The sequence below is a fragment of the Sphaerodactylus townsendi genome, linkage group LG06, assembly GCF_021028975.2.
Source record: "Sphaerodactylus townsendi isolate TG3544 linkage group LG06, MPM_Stown_v2.3, whole genome shotgun sequence".
Classification (NCBI taxonomy): domain Eukaryota; kingdom Metazoa; phylum Chordata; class Lepidosauria; order Squamata; family Sphaerodactylidae; genus Sphaerodactylus; species Sphaerodactylus townsendi.
The window spans coordinates 21,197,986-21,217,455 of record NC_059430.1 but is presented as its reverse complement, the minus strand read 5'-3'; the positions used below and the strand labels follow the sequence as shown (position 1 = coordinate 21,217,455).

The 19,470-nt window shown below is 47.9% G+C and overlaps 1 protein-coding gene across 1 annotated transcript in view; it reads left to right on the top strand.

The window, feature by feature from the left end:
• LOC125435315 (solute carrier organic anion transporter family member 1C1-like) overlaps positions 1 to 19,470 on the top strand; it is a 32,744-nt gene that overhangs the window by 11,425 nt on the left and 1,849 nt on the right. Inside the window, exons 2-10 of the mRNA XM_048501504.1 lie at positions 2,709 to 2,796; positions 2,912 to 3,060; positions 5,033 to 5,174; positions 5,554 to 5,686; positions 7,612 to 7,739; positions 9,286 to 9,432; positions 15,305 to 15,403; positions 16,493 to 16,741; positions 18,823 to 18,987. Of these exons, the coding sequence (XP_048357461.1) occupies positions 2,950 to 3,060; positions 5,033 to 5,174; positions 5,554 to 5,686; positions 7,612 to 7,739; positions 9,286 to 9,432; positions 15,305 to 15,403; positions 16,493 to 16,741; positions 18,823 to 18,987 (1,174 nt within the window). The 5' untranslated portion in view covers positions 2,709 to 2,796; positions 2,912 to 2,949. The remainder of the gene's footprint in view (positions 1 to 2,708; positions 2,797 to 2,911; positions 3,061 to 5,032; positions 5,175 to 5,553; positions 5,687 to 7,611; positions 7,740 to 9,285; positions 9,433 to 15,304; positions 15,404 to 16,492; positions 16,742 to 18,822; positions 18,988 to 19,470) is intronic.

Below are 19,470 nucleotides of genomic sequence, written 5' to 3'. Positions count from 1 at the left end.
AAGGAAGATTGGAAGATGGCAGAGCAGCTCAACGAATGTTCCCTGTGGAAAGTGCAGAGGCACACACCTAGGACACAACTTCTCTTTTTAGGAAGGATGTCTCAAGAGCAGAATCAAACTAAAGTGAAGTTTTAGACTTACTGGGGGAATTATAAAGGGGTCCAGAGGGGAAGAAAGGAGCCACAGGGAACTTAGCTTAACATCCAACTAAGGAAAATTACTACTAAGTAATCAAAGGTAGAATTGTCAAGCTCACAGAGGAACAAAGCTTGCTGAGGGAAAATCAGAATGGCTTCTGCAAAGGGAAGTCCTGCTTTACTCACCTGGGGGCTCCGGCTCCTGTCCCTGGTATATATCAGAGAACATTATTATTATTATTATTATTATTATTATTGTTGTTGTTGTTGTTGTTGTTGTTGTTGTTGTTGTTGTTGTTGTTGTTGGTGGTGGTGGTGGTGGTGGTGGTGGTGGGGGTGGTGGTAGTGGTGGTGGTGGTAGTAGTGGTGGTGGTGGTGGTGGTGGTGGTGGTGGTTTGTTTGTTTGTTTGTTTGTTTGTTTGTTTGTTTGTTTGTTTATTAAATTTAGTATACCGCCCTATCCCCGAAGAACTCAGGCTGATTGTGTACAGATAAAACATCAGCTAAAAACATACATATAATTAAAACAACAGGCATATCTTAAAAAACATAAATGCATGCAGCCCTTCACAGGGAGAAACCCTCCTAATCGCGAGAAACAATGGGTCACTGACGGTATTAGGGCCCATGGGGGGGAGTAAAGAAAGGGAGGGGCAGGGGAGCACCCTCAACCAGTCTCTCCAAAGGCCCGGTGGAACAACTCAGTCTTACAGGCCCTGTGGAAATCCCCAAGGTCCCGCAGGGCCCAGACAGCTGGAGGGAGAGTGTTCCACCAGGCCGGCGCCAGAGCCGTGAAGGCCCTGGCCCGAGTGGAGGCCAGCTGCATCATTGAGGGGCCAGGGACCTCCAGTAAATTGGCCTCTGCTGAGCACAGAGGTCGAGTTGGGACATATAGGGTAATGCGGTCGCGAAGGACTCATTGGCATTTTCCCCCTCCCACCTTTCTCAGTACAATTTGCAACAGAAAAGGAAGAGTAAGGGAAGGCATTGTTATTGAATTAGAGCCTGTGAAAGACTCCCCCTTTGTCCCAGGAAATGGGAGACAAGGAGAATGTATGCCTGAATCACAAGTTACAATGCAAAGCAATAGTAAGGCCATCCAAACCCCAAGCAGTGATAGCAAGCCTAGAGGCAGGGAGTGCCACACTCCGTGGAGTTAGGCAGGTCTCGGGCCTGACAGTATTCACCACATAGCGGTAAACTGCAGTCCTTTGAGTCTTCTTTAACTAACAGGTCTCTTTGTTCTTGGGCAACACAAGGAAATATTTCTGTTGAAACTGAAGCTGGCCTTCACACCAGAAACTGCATTACTATATAAACAGGCCATTGTCTAAGTGGTAATTAGAAATTAACGTTACCAACAACGTGATTTAGTTTCAACTAGTGCAGCACCCTTTAAATAGAGTTGCACCGCTAGGTTGTGAAATATCTGAAGATTTTCGGGTTGAAGTCTGAGGAGAGTGGAGTTCGGGAAGCAGAGGAACTTCAATGGGGGTGAACGGGGGTCTTGTGGAACTTTAAAGATTAATGTTTATTTTAGCACACAATTGTGAGTGTCAGAGTTCACTTTGTCAGAGGCAGGAACTTTCCATCCATAGCAGCTACATCTATACTTCAAGTTACAGGTCCCAACATGGGGAGGGAGTAGGCAAATGTGTAAAACTATCGATTGAAGAGAATTCAGACCAAGAAAAATAAGAAGAAAAATAACGAGCAGAATATACCGTGTTTCCCCGAAAATAAGACAGTGTCTTATATTAATTTTTGCTCCCAAAGATGCGCTATGTCTTATTTTCAGGGGATGTCTTATTTTTCCGTGTTCTGTTCACCGGGCATGCTTCCAAACAAAAACTTTGCTACGTCTTACTTTCGGGGGATGCCTTATATTTCGCACTTCGGCAAAACCTCTACTACGTCTTATTTTCTGGGGATGTCTTATATTCGGGGAAACAGGGTAGCTTGTGTGACACTAAATAAGAACAGTTATCTTGGTAAAGATCAGCCTTTCTTACCTCAGAAATCATAAACAAAAGAACTTATACTGAGAGAAATATATATATATTGCATGCCACCCCTCCCTCCCTCCCCTTCCCCCTCCCTCCGCTAGGGAGGGTGAGCCGTGTCCAGATGCCGGGCCCCCTCCCCTCCCTTGTATGCCACCCCTCCCTCCCCTCCCTTGCTTGCCACCCTCCCCCCTCCCCTTTGTTTATATGTATATAAACACTTATATGTCGATACATTTACAGTTCATCATTTGGTTACAATTTGGTTACCGATAACAAGAATAGTTTTCAGTATTAAACTTTCAGTCAGAGGCTTTTACATAGCTTTAGTTAACATAAACTTTAGTTAAATGAATAACATCTTTCCTGATTCAGAGTCAGAGTGCTACAATCTCCAACTGTCACTTTTGGAATGTTTGCTGAGCTCTTCCAGAATTCTGTACCTGCCGCCTGCAAATACAACAAATTCATCATTAATCTACCACTTATTTTAACTGACTGCTTGCAGAAGGATAGTTTGGTCATATTGAGGTCAGGATCCAATTAAAGTATTTTTTTTTCTGTTTAGGCTCCCACAAGCTGTTCAAAAGAAGTACCTGTTCATGAACTGAAGCAATCAGATGACTGCGTTGTAGTGATCTCCTATATTTTTTGAGGTACTTTATCTCTCTCCCACCCCGCACTGGCCTTTTGTGTCCTACACTGAAGCAGCTGAGGATGCGCCCAAAGATATGGAGTAGCAGCTATCTAATTTCCATTTTCTTCCTCAAGCAGAACATTCTGTGTTCCTAAGCTGGAAGATCAGTACCATGGATGAGAAGACAGCTCCAGAGCAAGCAAACGGCCATGCTACCGTGCCATTTTCGGGCAAAGGCCCAGGGTTGCATTTTGTGAAGAAACTCTCTATTTCAAAACTAAAGGTAGAAACAATTTCCCCAAATTTCCCTTCAGCATCAGTGCGGAAAGGAATACATTGCTCCAGATTCAAAACTAGGATTGCTAGCTGGGAAATTCCTGAAGATTTGGGGGCAGAGCCTGGGACGTTAGCCTGGTATAGTGCAGTGGTGGTGAACCTTTGGCACTCCAGATGTTATGGACTACATTTCCCATCAGCCCCTGCCAGCATGGCCAATTGGCCATGGACGTTAGCATGGTATAGCAGTGGTGGTGAACCTTTGGCACTCCAGATGTTATGGACTACATTTCCCATCAGCCCATGCCAGCATGGCCAATTGACCATGGACGTTAGCATGGTATAGCAGTGGTGGTGAACCTTTGGCACTCCAGATGTTATGGACTACATTTCCCATCAGCCCCTGCCAGCATGGCCAGTTGGCCATGGTTTGATAAGATAGACGTTATATATAGGCGGTGGTGAACCTTGGCAATTCCAGATGCGGCGGACTACATTTCCCATCAGCTCTCGCCAGCATGGCCAGCTGGGCTATGGATCTAGCATGGTATAGTGCAGTGAAGTGGTGAACCTTTGGCACTCCAGATGTTATGGACTACATTTCCCATCAGCCTTTGCCAGCGTGGCCAGTTGGCCATGGATCTAGTTATTATAGTAGTGGTGGTATTCTTATATCTCCAGATATAGTGGTTCAGCATTTATCAGTTCGATGCCAGCATGGCCAATTGGCCAAGTGCGTTGGCATGGTATAGCGGTGGTGATGGTGAACCTTTGGCACTCAGATGTTATGGATACGTTTCCCATGTAGTCCATAACATCATGGCCAAGTGACCAGTTCGCCACTCGACGGGTATAGCAGTGGTGGTGAAGACGCTGGCGCCAGATGTTATGGACTACATTTCCCATCAGCCCCTGCCAGCATGGCCAGTTGGCCATGGACGTTAGCATGGTATAGCAGTGGTGGTGAACCTTTGGCACTCCAGATGTTATGGACTACATTTCCCATCAGCCCCTGCCAGCATGGCCAGTTGGCCATGGACGTTAGCATGGTATAGCAGTGGTGGTGAACCTTTGGCACTCCAGATGTTATGGACTACATTTCCCATCAGCCCCTGCCAGCATGGCCAGTTGGCCATGGACGTTAGCATGGTATAGCAGTGGTGGTGAACCTTTGGCACTCCAGATGTTATGGACTACATTTCCCATCAGCCCCTGCCAGCATGGCCAATTGGCCATGGACGTTAGCATGGTATAGCAGTGGTGGTGAACCTTTGGCACTCCAGATGTTATGGACTACATTTCCCATCAGCCCATGCCAGCATGGCCAGTTGGTATGCTGGCGGGGGCACGATAAATATCCTGCCTCTGGAGATATAAGAACTCGCTCCTGCCAGTGCAAATAGTCTCTCGAGGAGTCCACCTTCTAATTCTGGGTGATCTCCAGAGCTCATTCTGGGTGATCTCCAGAGCTCATCCAGAGTTTGGGAACCCTAATTCAAACTTATCCCTCATCTCCTCTCTGTTGTTTTATCTGCTTTAAAATGTATGCTCCTTAAGGGCAGGGACCTACTTCTGCTTTGTTAAGTGGCATGTATATAGGTGGTACTGTATATATTGCAACAAAGGTGTGGGAAAGAATGTGGCTGTAAACCAGGACCAACTGGGGCAGGTGAACGATTCAGGAACACCCAATGTTAGCAGCATTAATCATGCTAAGCAGACATGAACATAATCTGAATGGGACATGACTCGATGAGAAAATGGGGATTGAAATAAGCATTTTATAAGTGAGTGGACAACACCATTTCCAGATTCTCCCCCATGCCTGATCCATTACTTAAATGCAAAGAGGAACAGGTTGCCACCATGGGGTATGAGCCACAAATTGAGCAGCATCTGCAGTACACTATAGCTGGGATGTTCTGCAAGGCCTTCCAGTTATTGAGTAACCCTGGTTCTTTTGCTCACTCTTTCCATAGATATTTCTCGGGGCTCTGGCATTTTCCTTTTTTGCCAAAGGATTCACGGGAAGCTACACAAAGAGCATGGTAACTCAAATTGAGAGGAGGTTCGAAATTTCCTCCTCCATCAATGGCCTGATTGATGGAAGCTTTGAGATAGGTACGTGCGTTTCCCTTTAAAGAAGAAGAGTTTGGATGTATACCCTGCCTTTCTGTCCTGTAAGGAGACTCAAGGTGGCTCACAAATGCCTTTCCCTTCCTCTCCTCACAGTAGACACCTTGTGAGGTGGGTGGGGCTGAGAGAGTTCCTAAGAACTGTGTCAAGCTCGAAATCACCCAGCAGGCTTTGTGTACAGGAGCAGGGAAACAAATCCAGTTCACCGGTTAAGAGTCTGTTAAGAGTCCAACCCGATTCTCCAGATTAGAATCCACTGGTCTTAATTACTGCACCAGGCTGGATATGTTTGGGTCTTTGGGCCTCTGCTGTGAAGGAAAGTCATGGTCCCCCAGCATTGCTTGGATCTTCTTTCATGCTGCAGGAAATTTAGTGGTGTTGATCCTGGTGAGTTACCTTGGCTCAAGAATTCATCGGCCAAAGGCCATTGCGATCGGGTGCCTCATCATGGCCATTGGAGCATTCATTGCTGTGACCCCTCACTTCATAATGGGGCGGTAAGTGTAAATGATTATTATTCCATTGCTGGTAAGATATCTGCCACTGTTATAACAGACAGTGTGGTGGAACATTTGGTTGTTTATATGTTACTGCCTCTTTAAAGATGGGAGTCTTGTGGCATTCTGGGTAATGAAGATGTCACCAATTGGGGGCTTTCCCCACTACAGAAGGGAGCTAAGGTCGACTCGGTTCCCTTCAGTGGAGGGCGATTCCAGGCTGTCCCCACAGCAACTGAGTTGGCCCCCTGGAACCGAGCTAAGTGGGCGGGATCATCTTGGTGCCTGTTTCGCTCCTTGATCGTGATTGGCGCTTGTGTTATGGCGGGAAACGGGAGCTTTCCTTTTTTTTTTTACAGTTTTTACAGTTTATGGTTACATGCACTTTCTGCCTGCCATGACTCTCCCGTTCTGCGCATGCCACAAAAGCGGCTCGTGATTGGTTGAACAGATGAGGTGTCGTTTCGATGCTTCCCCACTTCGAAGCTTCGAAGTGGTATCGACCTTGTTCCGGCAGAAAAGTGTTGTTCAAAACTGCAACAAGGATGTCGCAGTTCTGAGGGGGGGGAACTGAGACAAAACAATGTTGAGCTCGGTGGCAGTGGGGATTCACTGAGGTGAACCTAGATAGAAACCAGTTCAACTCTGTCAGTGGGGAAAGCCCCTTTAGCAATGGCAGCTGGCAGACTTCAGTGTGGAACTGGTTTTTGTTCTGAAAATGTTTCAAGTTTGGTGTGTTCTGAAGAAATAATAGCCAATATTTTCTAAACATCCTGTCTTTTCGCTGATTGGAGTGTACCATTTGAAAGTTCCAATGAGCTCAGAAAATGGAGCTGAAGAGGAAATTCAGGGAAGCATGGGAAACAGAGTCAATAGATTACACAGAAATTGAAGACCTTTTCGAAATGTTTCAGACAGAAACTTGCTTTAAAAGGGGATTCATTTAAAACGGTTTGAAGCTGCAAATAAAACATTTGGGACAAAAACAATGTGGAACTCCATGGAGGAAACATTTTCTTTCCTGCCCCAAAACATTTTGAACCCTACCTCAGACCCTGGAGAGCCGCTGCCAGTCTGAATAGACTGAATAGACTATAGCCGTGGTGGCGAACGTTTGGCGCTCCAGATGTTATGGACTACATTTTGCCATGGCCAATTGGCCATGCTGGCAGGGGCTGATGGGAATTGTAGTCCATAACATCTGGAGTGCCAAAGGTTCGCCACCACTGGACTATAGTGACTTTGATTCAGTATAAGGCAGCTTGGTGGTCCCAGATACACAGGCCAAAGTCAGATGTGTGTGAAAACTAATAATGTTCTGAAAGGGGTTTTGACTGCCTCTGCACTCTTCACAAGATCAGTTCACAGGCAACAGCAGTGAGCTTGAAAAACAAAGGCCGTTTCCGCACGGGCGGAATATGGCGGCCTGGGGATGGCAAAAATGCCGTCCCCAGGCCGCCATTCACACAGGGGGCGCAGCTGCATCGCAGCCGCGCCGCCCTCGCGCCGCCCGCCCGTCCCCACGCCGGCATTTTCCCAGAGCGCTGGGAAGCGCTCTTGTTGGGGAAATGCCGGCTTCCCGGCGCTTCCCCCCTTGCTTCCCTTACCTGCTCTCCGGCCCTCCGGCGCATCACCGGGGCCTGGGGACATGCCCCCCTGCTCTGCAACCCAGAAGCAGGCGCGCAGGGCAGGGGAGGTGTGTCCCCAGGCCCCGGCGACGTGCCGGAGGGCCGGAGAGCAGGTAAGGCGACTGGGCAACGGCGGCCAGTGGCGCCGTCTCCCCGGTTCTTTCTGGGATCATCCATGCGGATGGTCCCAGCGTCGTAGGGTCGGCGTCGAGTACGCCGACCCGGCCGCTTCCGCATTCGTGTGGAAACGGCCAAAGACTTTCTTTCAACCACAAATTTGTCTGTCTTGTTCTGAAGTTACAATTACAACAGTGTGGCCCTTTTGGTGGACAATTCTTCTACAAGCGTGGCTGCCTGTGTACCTGCATCGCCTCCTACCTCTGCTGTGGATAACATGGATATATCTCAAAATGCAACTCGTCTCGGTAAGCAAAACATTCTTTATGGATTTAGCTGCAACTGCTCAGTGGGAGTACATGGTCCCATTCTCTCTGCGTGAATCCATTCAGCACGTTGTCCCATTCTTTCTGCATGAACGCGTTCAGAACTTTGTGGAACAACGGATTATAATTTGATGACTGATGTATATTCTGCCCTTTTCCTGAGGTTTTATGGGTCAAAAAGCTTCTTTGTGTTTGTATTTCTCAGGGCAGGGCATTCATTGGCTCCCACAACCAGTTTCTAAAGTCGTTGGGGTGGAAACCTAACCCATCCTCCTACTCTACTGAAAGTCTGAGGCCTAAGACTTATTCCTCTAACTTAAGTGGATGTTTTGTTGAGGGAGAGCCACATAAGTTGGAGAAAGTCTCTTTTGGGCCGAGAAAGGTTGCTTGGAGGATGCTTGGATCCACTCCACTGACTACTGTGCCCATGGTACAGACAGAGCTGCCGGACCTCCTGCTGTGGTGTCTGTTGTGCCACTACATCATTTCTGGTGGGAAGTTGGAAATGATGTAGAGTAGCTTTAGGAATCACTGAAATCTCTATAGCTTCACCATTACAGTTGATAGCTCTGGGCTGGGAAATACCTAGAGATTTTGGGGGATGGAGCCTGAGGGCAGGGTTTCGGGAGGGTAGAGGCTAGAGTCCTCCTTCCAAAGTGGTTGCTTTCTCCAAATGAACTGATCTGTCGCCTGGAAACCTGTTATAGTTCCCAGAGATTTCCAGCCACTATCTGTAGGTTGGCAGCCATATTTACCATAGAGTTTCTGGTGATTCTTAGATCTACCCTACATCACATCCAAGTTTTTCCCTGGAAATGACATAGCGGCATAGCGGCACTCATTGCCAGGTTCCTGGGAATTTGAACCTGGTCTTCCAAATCTTTGTCTGATATTCTGACCTTGAATCTTTCGAGGCTCATGCACAAAGGTTGGTTTGTAGCTGCATCTCTACCTTCCTGGAGCTCCACAGGGCCCGAATCACTAGCCAAGCCAGGGGTTGGGCTCAGATTGTGCAGATCTAAGAAGCTCAAACAGATAACCCATTCCTTGATTTTCCATCCTGTAATTGGGGCTGCCGGAACCCCGTGACTCAGGGTGGTAAGCTGCAGTACTGCATCCCAAGCTCTGCTTGTAACTTGAGTTCGATCCTGCCAAAAGTCAGTTTTAGGTGGCTCAAGGTTGATTCAGTTTTCCAGGGTCGATAAAATGAATATACAGCTTGCTGGAGGTAAAGTACAGATGGCTGTGGAAGGCAATGGCAAACCACCCTGTAAATATAGTAAATATAGAAAACATTGTGATATGACCCCTTGAGTCACGCAGGTGCTTGCTTTTACCTTTACCTTTGATGAGGGCTGTGTCCAAAAATGTCCTTGAAACTGTAACAGCAAACCAAACTCTAGCGTCTCGTAGACCCATCATTTCTATCTCAGCCCCCACTCCCATTTAAAAAGTAACTTTGGGGTTTTCTGTTGTGCACCAATCACTGTGTCTGTTCTCCAAGCTGAGCAACTTCTATTGCCTGCAGGGTGTGAAAATCACAGAGCTTCCTACCTCTGGCTCTTCGTTCTCTTCGGGAACGTTTTACGTGGAATCGGCGAAGCTCCTATCATGCCTCTGGGGCTCTCATACATTGATGATTTTGCCAGAGAAGAAAACTCCGCGCTTTATATAGGTAAAATAAATGAGCTTGTTCGCGTCAGTCCTGTATCAGTGTTTGAATCTCAGAACTGGGGTGGGAAGAGTCTTCTAGGCTGCAGATTCTATCAGCTGCTGATTGTATGACAGAGGTTAGCTTCTGGAGGCACAAAAGCCACATTTAGTTGTGTGTGAATGTGAGCATGGACATGCATGCTGGCCCATCTTATTCTTCATTGCTTCTTCAAGTTTCAAGAGTGGAATTAAAGAAGAATCCCATTCTTATCCTTGGATGGACTAATCATAGCTCACAGATCATCCCTTATCACTGGTCGTTTCCCCACTTACCATCTGCTGCGCGCTACTCTTGCCAAGTAGCGTGGGGTCCTGCGGCACTCCCCACTACAGGGGCGGTGACAACGCAGCCGCCCCGATGCTGCCGCTCTTACGTCCCCTCAGCACACGTCATTCCTGGCGCTCCTCAAAACGCCGCCTTTTGATGACCCTGTGCAGAGCTTGGGGTTGTGGGGAAGCCCGGGAGCGCGCCAGAAATGACGCGCGCTGAGAGTAGTGCGCAGCAAAGGGTGGTCGATGGTAAGTGGGGAAACGACCACTATCTCCTGAAACCTTGTACTGCCTCTTGGAATGGTTACTACCCCTGCACAGTTCCAAGGCTGGCTTATTTATTAGGAAAAATTATATAATCATCCAGGGCACCAAAGGTGGCGGGGATGCAAGACCAGCCCTGTCAATGTCCAGCTCACCCACAGCGTTGGGGTTTGCTGTGTCAAGCGGCAGCTCTAGGCAGTACCTGGGGCCTCAGTGGATGGTCTGCAACAAGCCTGCTTTGTCCTCCCCTCCTTTGGGGGGGCTCTCTTCCACTTTTGCTGTGTCAGGAAGGCTGAGGTGAGTCCTTTTTTCAGCACCATTTGTAGGATTGCCAGGCTTCCTGCGACAACAAACACCAGCAACATCATCAATATCACTATGCCATTTCTGATATAACTTCTAAGGGACAAAGAGTAGCTCTGGGAACTGCCATAAAGTCATAGAGTTCTTGGTGATTTTTAGAGCTACCTAGGATAGCAACATTGGCAAGGCGTGATAACCCCAGACTTATCTAATAAACGAGTCGGTACTTTGGAAGTAGAATTCTTATTTATTGATTACAAGCCTAGAAATGCTGTTGACCTTTTATTGTCAAAACTGAATATATTAAAGCAGGCAAAGACCACCGTAGAACTGTCATTCCCACATCCCCCTTCCTCTTCTACCTTTGGGTGGGAAGGTGCACTCACACACATTCCTCAGATAGTGAGAACCTGGGAGAAGCAGACACCCAAAACCTCCCCCCGCTCCCAGCTACAGGAACCATTACAAAACGAGATGAGAGACAGACTGGTACAAGCTGGACTCAATGCAAACAATTCTCAAGGCTGCCCTGTAGGACTGACCCTGAATGAAATATGGAAGGACAATGGCAAAAGTCAGCTGAGTCCATGAGCAGTGGCCGACAGCAGGGCACCCCCTCCTTCATAAATGCCTTTTTGGGCATATACACCTTCTGACAGGTAAGGTGTGCAGCCTTGGGATGCTGTACGACAGCTACCAGACATGTGGACCTAACATGAACACAAAGCACCCTTGGTGGGGGGCAAGCACTTGGAGCTAGCACGTCGCACCATCACGCTGATGTCTCGCACATTAGGCTTCCTCTTAGCACAGAGAGCTGGCACTTTGCACTGTAGGGCTGACCCATCACACAACAATCCTCCTGGGATACCAAGGTCCACCTCCCCTGAGTGGCTGAGCCCTCTCTCCAAATTGACTTTGTAGGTTGTGCAGCCAGGAACCAGTGACCAGAAAGCTAACAAACAGGTGAGACGCCACCTCCAAGGGTAAGCTCCCTTTTTGCCCGCACCTGACTCTACCTGAGGTCACCTGATAGTGCCGACATGGCAGGAGGGGCAAATGGTTGCCCCCTGAGCATCAACAAGGCCAAGGAGAGTCTGGGAAGGTGGGTGTGGGAAGACTAATGGGGCCGGGTTGAATGGGGGAAGGCCAAGGTCAGGAACACATGGCCATCACAGTAGTTTATCACCCTATTTCTGTGCACCCAACTGCAATGTTCTCATTTCTCTGTTAGGGAAAGGGAGTGGTTCGGAGGGATGGAGTTAGGGGTAGGGGGAACAGGGAAGGTCCTGGCAAGAGCCCCCTGGGGATGGGGTGCTCTACCTCCAGCTGTCCGGGCCCTGCGGGACCTTGGTGAATTCCGCAAGGCCTGTAAGACGGAGCTATTCCACCGGGCTTTTGGAGGGGCTGGCCGCGGTTCTATTGCCCCCCACTGAAACCGGAACTAAGCTGCCTTTTCCATCCTGGAAGGGCCCTAATTCCATCCTGGGCCCTGCCTCTCCTCCCTTCTCCTTTGGCCTTTAGACTGGTACAAGCCTGTGTATGTGTTTTTACACAACCTTGTTGTTTAATCTGTATTTATTGTCTTTAATCTGCTGCTTTGAATCCTTTTAATGAGTTAGATTTTATGTTATATTGATTTACTGTTCTGGAAACAGTGATACGATGTTGACAGCTCACCCCTTACGCCGGGGATGAGGCGGCCTATAAATTTAATAAATAAACAAATAAATCGAGAGATGGATGGATGGGTGGATGGGTGGATGGGTGGATGGGTGGGTGGATGGATGGATGGATGGATGGATGGATGGATGGATGGATGGATGGATGGATGGATGGATGGATGGATGGATGGATGGAAGATGGATGGATGGATGGATGGATGGATGGATGGATGGATGGAAGATGGATGGATGGATGGATGGATGGATGGAAGATGGATGGATGGATGGATGGATGGATGGATGGATGGATGGATGGATGGATGGATGGATGGATGGATGGATGGATGGATGGATGGATGGATGGATGGATGGATGGATGGATGGATGGATGGATGGATGGATGGATGGATGGATGGATGGATAGATAGATAGATAGATAGATAGATAGATAGATAGATAGATAGATAGATAGATAGATAGATAGATAGATAGATAGATAGATAGATAGATAGATAGATAGATAGATAGATAGATAGATAGATAGATAGATAGATAGATAGATAGATAGATAGATAGATAGATAGATAGATAGATAGATAGATAAAAGTGGCAGGCCACTAGAGAGTGCATGCAGCACCAACTCCACAGTTGTCCGGGGCACAAGGCAACACCATGGGGATTGTGAGTACCCCACTCCCCACACCAACTGGAAGGTCTCTTTGTGATAGGGAGGGGATCTGTGGTCAGGCATCAAGGGTCCTGGCCCTCCCATTTGAAGTGTGACAGTGGTTGTCGGGCAGGGGGAGCCAGAGAGAACCAGGTGGGTCCCAACATGACCCTGGCCCCTCACTTCCAGCAGGCAAACAAGGTTGCTGCCCCAACCTCTGGACAGTGTGACAAGCCAGGGAGGTAGGCAATAGTGCGACCGCACTTTGAGATGGGTCCATGGGCAAGCTTATGACACTCTCCTGTGTGGGACACATCACAACCCCAACAGGGGCCACCAGGTGAGTGGTCAGGATCCAATGGCCATATCCCCCCCTCCTAGCAGCCCCTCTTGACATTTGCACATGCTTATGAATTGCCAAGTTAGAGCTGGGGTGGCCAGAACAGCTGGGGTGGCTGGTATTGCTGCAGCAGGTGATGGGCCATCCACATCCATCCAGCTGTCCTGCCTGGAGGAGTTGCTCAGGAAGTTGGTGCGGCCAGCCTGGGTGGGAAGGGCACCAGGCCAGGGGCTCAGGGCATGCTTGGGCCATCTCTGCCCATGTCAGGGCTCAGAGCCATCCAGCCTTGGAGATTCCACTTGCAGGAGACGGGGCCTGGGAGTTGAAGGAGTCACCATCTAACCAAATATGCAGTTCCTAGGACCCTCCCAGGCAGGTGTCCTTGCCATGTTTGTGACTGGTGCATTGGGCTGCCACCCGGGGACCTATCTAGAAATAATGGTGACTCAGCATGCTCTCGCAGGAAGCAGGAGTTCAAAACCCGGAAAACACTGTTGCTCCTTCCCCTCGTCGGAAAACTCCTTTAGATGAGACGGCTAGAGCATTCTGTATTGCCTAGGCATGGGCATTCCCTCACCAGTTGGGGGTTTGAGGATGGGAGCCTGTTTGTGTGTGTGTGTGTGTGTGTGTGTGTGTGTGTGTGTGTGTGTGTGTGTGTGTGTGTGTCCTTCTTCCTTTGGGGTTTTGGACTGTCCTTCAGCCTTCTCCATATCCGTTTCAGGGGACAGGGTTTGGGCGGCATCTGGGAGCTCATCTGCTGATTTATGCTCACCAAAGGAGACTTATGGAACCAATAGTATTCCAGAATGCTCTGTGGGACCCGATGGCTCCTAGCGACGCATTGGATGGACTGATAGAGGGGCTAAAATGACAGGGCCTCTACAGTCATTGATGAGATCTCACTTCAAAGGCCTCTGCCCTCCCATAGCAAACTGGCTCTATAGTAAACTCTGGAGGTGAGAAGGAAGAAATGGGAGCTAAGGCGGCTGGAGCCAGTCTGGAGGAAGTGATGAAGGGGCAAGAACATCTTATAGGATTCTTATGAAAGCCTATGAGATGATGGTGAAAGCTGTGAAAAAAAGATTATTTCACAGCCAACATCACATCCTGCTCAGTTATTTAGAACATTGCAGCAACTGACAACCTTAATGGAAAAGTCCTAAAGTGACAGAGAATTGCTGTTTTGCAGATAATGTCTTGTCTCTCCGCCAGGACCTTCCATCCAGGTTTGATGCAATAAATGAACTGGAGGCCCATTGGCCATTTCTGGGTCCTTTATTGGATCAATAGCCAGCTCTCCCAGGGTGATGTCGACAGAGTTCTGAAAGCTGCAAAACCCACTACTTGCCTCCTAGACACATGGGAGGGGTAATGTGGAAATTTTTTATCAACAACAACCACCATAATCTTAATCTTAATCTCAATCATAATCATAATCATAATCAGTTGAGGCCAACCTACCAGTGGTCCCTGGCCCCTCGGTGATGCGGCTGGCCTCCACACGGGCCAGGGCCTTTATGGCTCTGGCCCCGGCCTGGTGGAACGCTCTTCCTCCAACTGTCCAGGCCCTGCGGGACCTTGGTGAGTTCCGCAGGGCCTGTAAGACGGAGCTGTTCCGCTGGGCCTTTGGAGGAACTGGCTGCTGATGGTGCCCCCTTCCCCCCCCCTTCATGGCCCTCTACATCTGGGCCGTTTGTCATTCAACGGGACCTGCCATTCCTCCCTCTTGGGAAGAGGATTTTGAATATGGAGCTGCTGGACGCCCTTTATTTTTATGCTAGTATTTTTATATTGTATTTATGAGATCTAGCTTTTACTGTTTTATCGCTGCTTTTAAAGATTTAGCCATTTTATGTTATATTATGTTTATTGTTGTACACCGCCCAGAGCCCCTCGGGGATAGGGCGGTATAAAAATCTAAATAATCATCATCATCATCATCATCATCATCATCATCATCATCATAGGCTTGAATTGTAATGAACGCCAACAACCAGCTAAAGATCTAGCAGCTGTGAAATCTACAATAATAATAAACAATTAGGAGGCAGCTCAGCTGTGCTATCCCTGCCCATGGTGCAGTTGCTCCTCTCCCTGTTTTTCCCCTTCCTTTATCTTTAAAACAATCTTTTATCTTTAAAACAATCCTGTGAGTGGCTGTTAGGCTGAGGGAAGGTTCACTGCAGAGTGGCTTTCATGGCATTGTGGGGAATTTCAACCTGAGTCTCCCATTCTTAGTCAGGCACTCTAAACACCTAGATCCTGCACCTGCCTTCTCTGAGGGACTAAAGAAGGTCCTTGGTTTCTGTTTGGACATCTTTTACAGGAGCTGTGAGATCATCTGGGTTGTTTGGACCAACTGTTGGATTCCTTCTTGGAGCCTTCTGTGCTGATATGTGGGTTGACATTGGAAGAGTAAATGCTGGTAATGAATAAGAATCCATATTTGAATTAAAAGCATTCATCTTCATCTTCTGCTCTGTCTTCCCTATATTGACTGCTAAAACCCTTCAGTATGGCCTAGTGTCTCTTGTTTAAAACACTGCTGGCTCAACTTTAATGGGCATAGTCAATTTTTTAAAAAAATTAGCTTTCTTGTAGCTAGGATTGCCAGCTCTAGGTTGGGAAGTACCTGGAGATTTTTGCAGTGGCACCTGAGGAGGGCAGGGTTTTGGGGAGTGGAGGGATCTCAATGGGGTATAATGTAAGGTGACCAGATTTTCACCTTTTTAAGGCGGGATGCGCGGGCACGTGGCCGCAGGAGCGTACTGCCTTCTGGGGCACTCCCCGGTTTCCCGCCCTGTCACAGGGTGGGAAACGGGAGCTCTCCAGAAGGCAGTGCGGCACTGTGAGAGGCTACCACACTGCCTTCTGGAGCGCTCCCCTCAGGAGCGCACTGCCTTCTGGGGCGCTCCCCAGTTTCTCACCCTGTGACAGGGCGGGAACCGGGAGTGCCCCAGAAGGCAGTGCGGCAGCCTTCCAAAAATCGGGACATTTAAAAAACCCCACGGGACGCAGGACAAATTGGTTAAAAGTGGGACTGTCCCGCTAAAAGCGGGACGTCTGGTCACACTAGTATAATGCCATAGAGTCCACCTTCTCAAGTGGCCATTTTCTCCAGGTGAACTGATCTCTGCCCTTTATAGGTGACTGTGATTACCAAAAAATCTGCACTTGGTAACTTAACCGGCTGAATGGCAACCTATTTTTCACAAATCCTTTCAATAAAGGTGAATGAACTCAATATAGCACAAACTTATGTCTCTATTTTCTTGTTTCCAACTCATATGTTTAAATGCAACCTCTACTCACGTGCTCAGTCATAAACACACAATTATACATTCAATATTAGACCAAATATGACTCCAGTATAGAAAATGGTCACACAAGACTCCAGCACAATATATTTTCTATATTGGAGTCGTAGTTAGTCAAATATTGTATTTGTAATTGTATGTTTATGAAAAGGCCTTTGCATAAAGCACCAATGTGCCATCTCGTTTGTTTCCCCCAGATACATTGACGATAAATTCGAAGGATATCCGTTGGGTTGGAGCCTGGTGGCTCGGACTGTTGGTATGTGGAGCTGTCAGTGTTTTGGCCTCTGTCCCTTTCTGGTTCCTGCCTCGGTCTTTGCCAAAAGAAGGAGAAGAAAAAAATATTAAGGAGAAGCCAGGCGATATCTATACAATCACCCAAGATAACCATGGCAAAATGGAGGCACCAACGCAGCCCCCGCTGCATGTTTTGTCAGCAGTAAAAGGTTGACTTCAGGATCCTTGGGACTTCTGGGTTTATTTATGTTATTTGCTTTGTTTATATCTCACCTTCTTGGAGCCTTGTGTGCTGCAGTGGCGTAGGAGGTTAAGAGCTCGTGTATCTAATCTGGAGGAACCGGGTTTGATTCCCAGCTCTGCCGCCTGAGCTGTGGAGGCTTATCTGGGGAATTCAGATCAGCCTGTACACTCCCACACACGCCAGCTGGGTGACCTTGGGCTAGTCACAGCTTCTCTGAGCTCTCTCAGCCCCACCTACCTCACAGGGTGTTTGTTGTGAGGGGGGAAGGGCAAGGAGATTGTAAGCCCCTTTGAGTCTCCTGCAGGGGAGAAAGGGGGGATATAAATGCAAACTCTTCTTCTTCTTCCTGATGGGGACCTAGAGTTGCTTACATTCTTCTCTCCTTTTTATCACAACAGTCCTGTGAGGTAGATATAAGGCTGAGAGTGGGCAATTGGCCCAATGTCACACAGCAAGCTTTCATGGCAGAGCAAAGATTCGAACTTCCCATTTCATGGTCCAAGACTGGCTCACCTCACTTGTTCTCCCTCTGTGATGGTTATGGAGCTCTGGAGGGATGAAACAAAGTTTGCACTGCTATAAAGCTGGTAGAAATTCAACACCAATGTTTTCCTTTTGATTTCCAAATTTCATTTTCTTATGCTCGACTGAAGAATGCTCAGAAACAATCAAATACAACTTGGGCAAAGTCTGGCTATAGTTAGTTGCTTTTTTCCCCAGTGATTTAAGCCCCTGCTCAAACCTTTCCCACTGAAACCACTCGGAATGAAAAAGATTTAATTTGGGCTTGTAAATGTTCTTTAATCTGCAGATAGGGATTCCAGCCTCCAGGTGGGACTTGGGGACCCACCAGGATTACATCTCATCTCCAGACTATAGATATCAATTCCCCTGGAGAACATGGACACTTTGGAAGGTGGCCTGTATGGCCTTGTACCACACTGAGATGTTTGTCCACCTGGATTTGGCACCCCTAATTTTGAAACATATTAAAGATCCCGAATTCAAGAATGCAGAAAATTGTTCAGTTTACAACATTTACATTTTTTAATCCCCTGCCCTCTCTGGCCAAACCATATCTTACGCTTTCCCCAGAGATGTCCTTGCGACAGGTGGAGAGGTGTATTCTGAAGTTCTTCCCTTCCCAGGTACATGTGAGCCCAGTTTAGAACAGGAACGATGCATGTGGAGAGAGGCTTATGGACCCATCCAAGCAGTGAGGTGGGTGGCTGCGGTGCCACAACTGAGCCGTCCTGCCGCTCCCAGAGAGGCTTGTTGGTGGTATGGGGAGCCTTGCAAAACAGATCAGCCTCCCCTCTGCCAAGAAGCCTCTAAGGGCTGAACAGACTTAACACAACTCAAAAGGATTGTGTAAGTCCAAGTTTCCTGTTACTGTTGGCTCCTCCTTGGCCACAGCCCCCAGACCTCCCCTGCTGCGGTGGCAGGAGCGCTGGAACACTGACATAGTGTCCCCCACCATGACAAGTGCCAGAGAAGGCTGGTGATGGCTGCATGCTGGTGGTTTCACCACTCTGCTGAGGTAAATTCCCCAGAGAGGGCAAATGTGCCAACACTAAGGTGCGCCACTCCCACAAGCCATTCCCTTCCACTTTGGATGGGGCTCTAAGATTTTCTCCTGCCTCATTTCTGTGGCTTAAAATGGCCTCAGTTGGTTTTTTTTTTTTTGTCTCATTGTAGAAATATAATGTGTAGTTCATCATCTAGATGGGTTCTGGCATTGTACTTGGGAAAAGGAAGGCGGGGGGGAGGGGGGAAGAGTTTAAATACCCCTGTTCTGAGTACCATGCTCCTGTTCTGAATGAGGCCTACTTGTAGTTGGAAAGTGTAGAACTTCATAACATTCTTCTCTGTCTGACCTGGGGACGCCAGGAGCACTTAAGGCCCCGAATTTCTAATTACGCATCCACAACTGGGAATGCGAAAGGAACATTACAAAACCCTGTAAACTGTTGTGTTGGCAATTGCAATTAGCTTCAGCTCTTGAGAAAAACAGTCTTTGACAAAATGTAAATGTTTCCCTTCTAGGTTTCTTTCCCTCTGTGAAGAAACTCCTTGGCAATGTTCTCTTCCTGGTCTTTTTGGTTGCCAATACCCTACAGTTCAGTTTTACAATTGGCGCAGCAAGTTATCAACCCAAGTTTATGGAGCAGCAATTTAACATATCCGTTTCGAAAGCCATCTTTTTTATTGGTATTTATATTTCTTCCTTTAAAATTTCTTTTTCCTGGGGAGTTGACTTTGAGGTTGGGGTGGGTACTCCTGATTAGAAATCAGCTGATTGTCTTATAGATTGTATATCATGAATGTGTTCCTTGCATTTGTTAAAATCCCATCTTTTCCCCATCATGGAGCCCAAAGGAGCATGAGATGCTCAAGGGATGACCCATCCAGACACTGTCCACTACAGTTCCAAACTCTGGGTTGGGAAGTTTCTGGATATTTGGGGGTGGAGCCCTAGGAACGACAGAGTTAGAGACCTCAGCAGGGTGTTGAGCAGGGATGTGACCAGTGGTGGGAATAAAATAATTTAACAACCGGTTCCGGTGGTGGGAATTCAAATAATTTAACAACTTGGGCGCTGTGTGGTTTCCGGGCTGTATGGCCGTGTTCTAGCAGCATTCTCTCCTGACGTTTCGCCTGCATCTGTGGCTGGCATCTTCAGAGGATCATGAA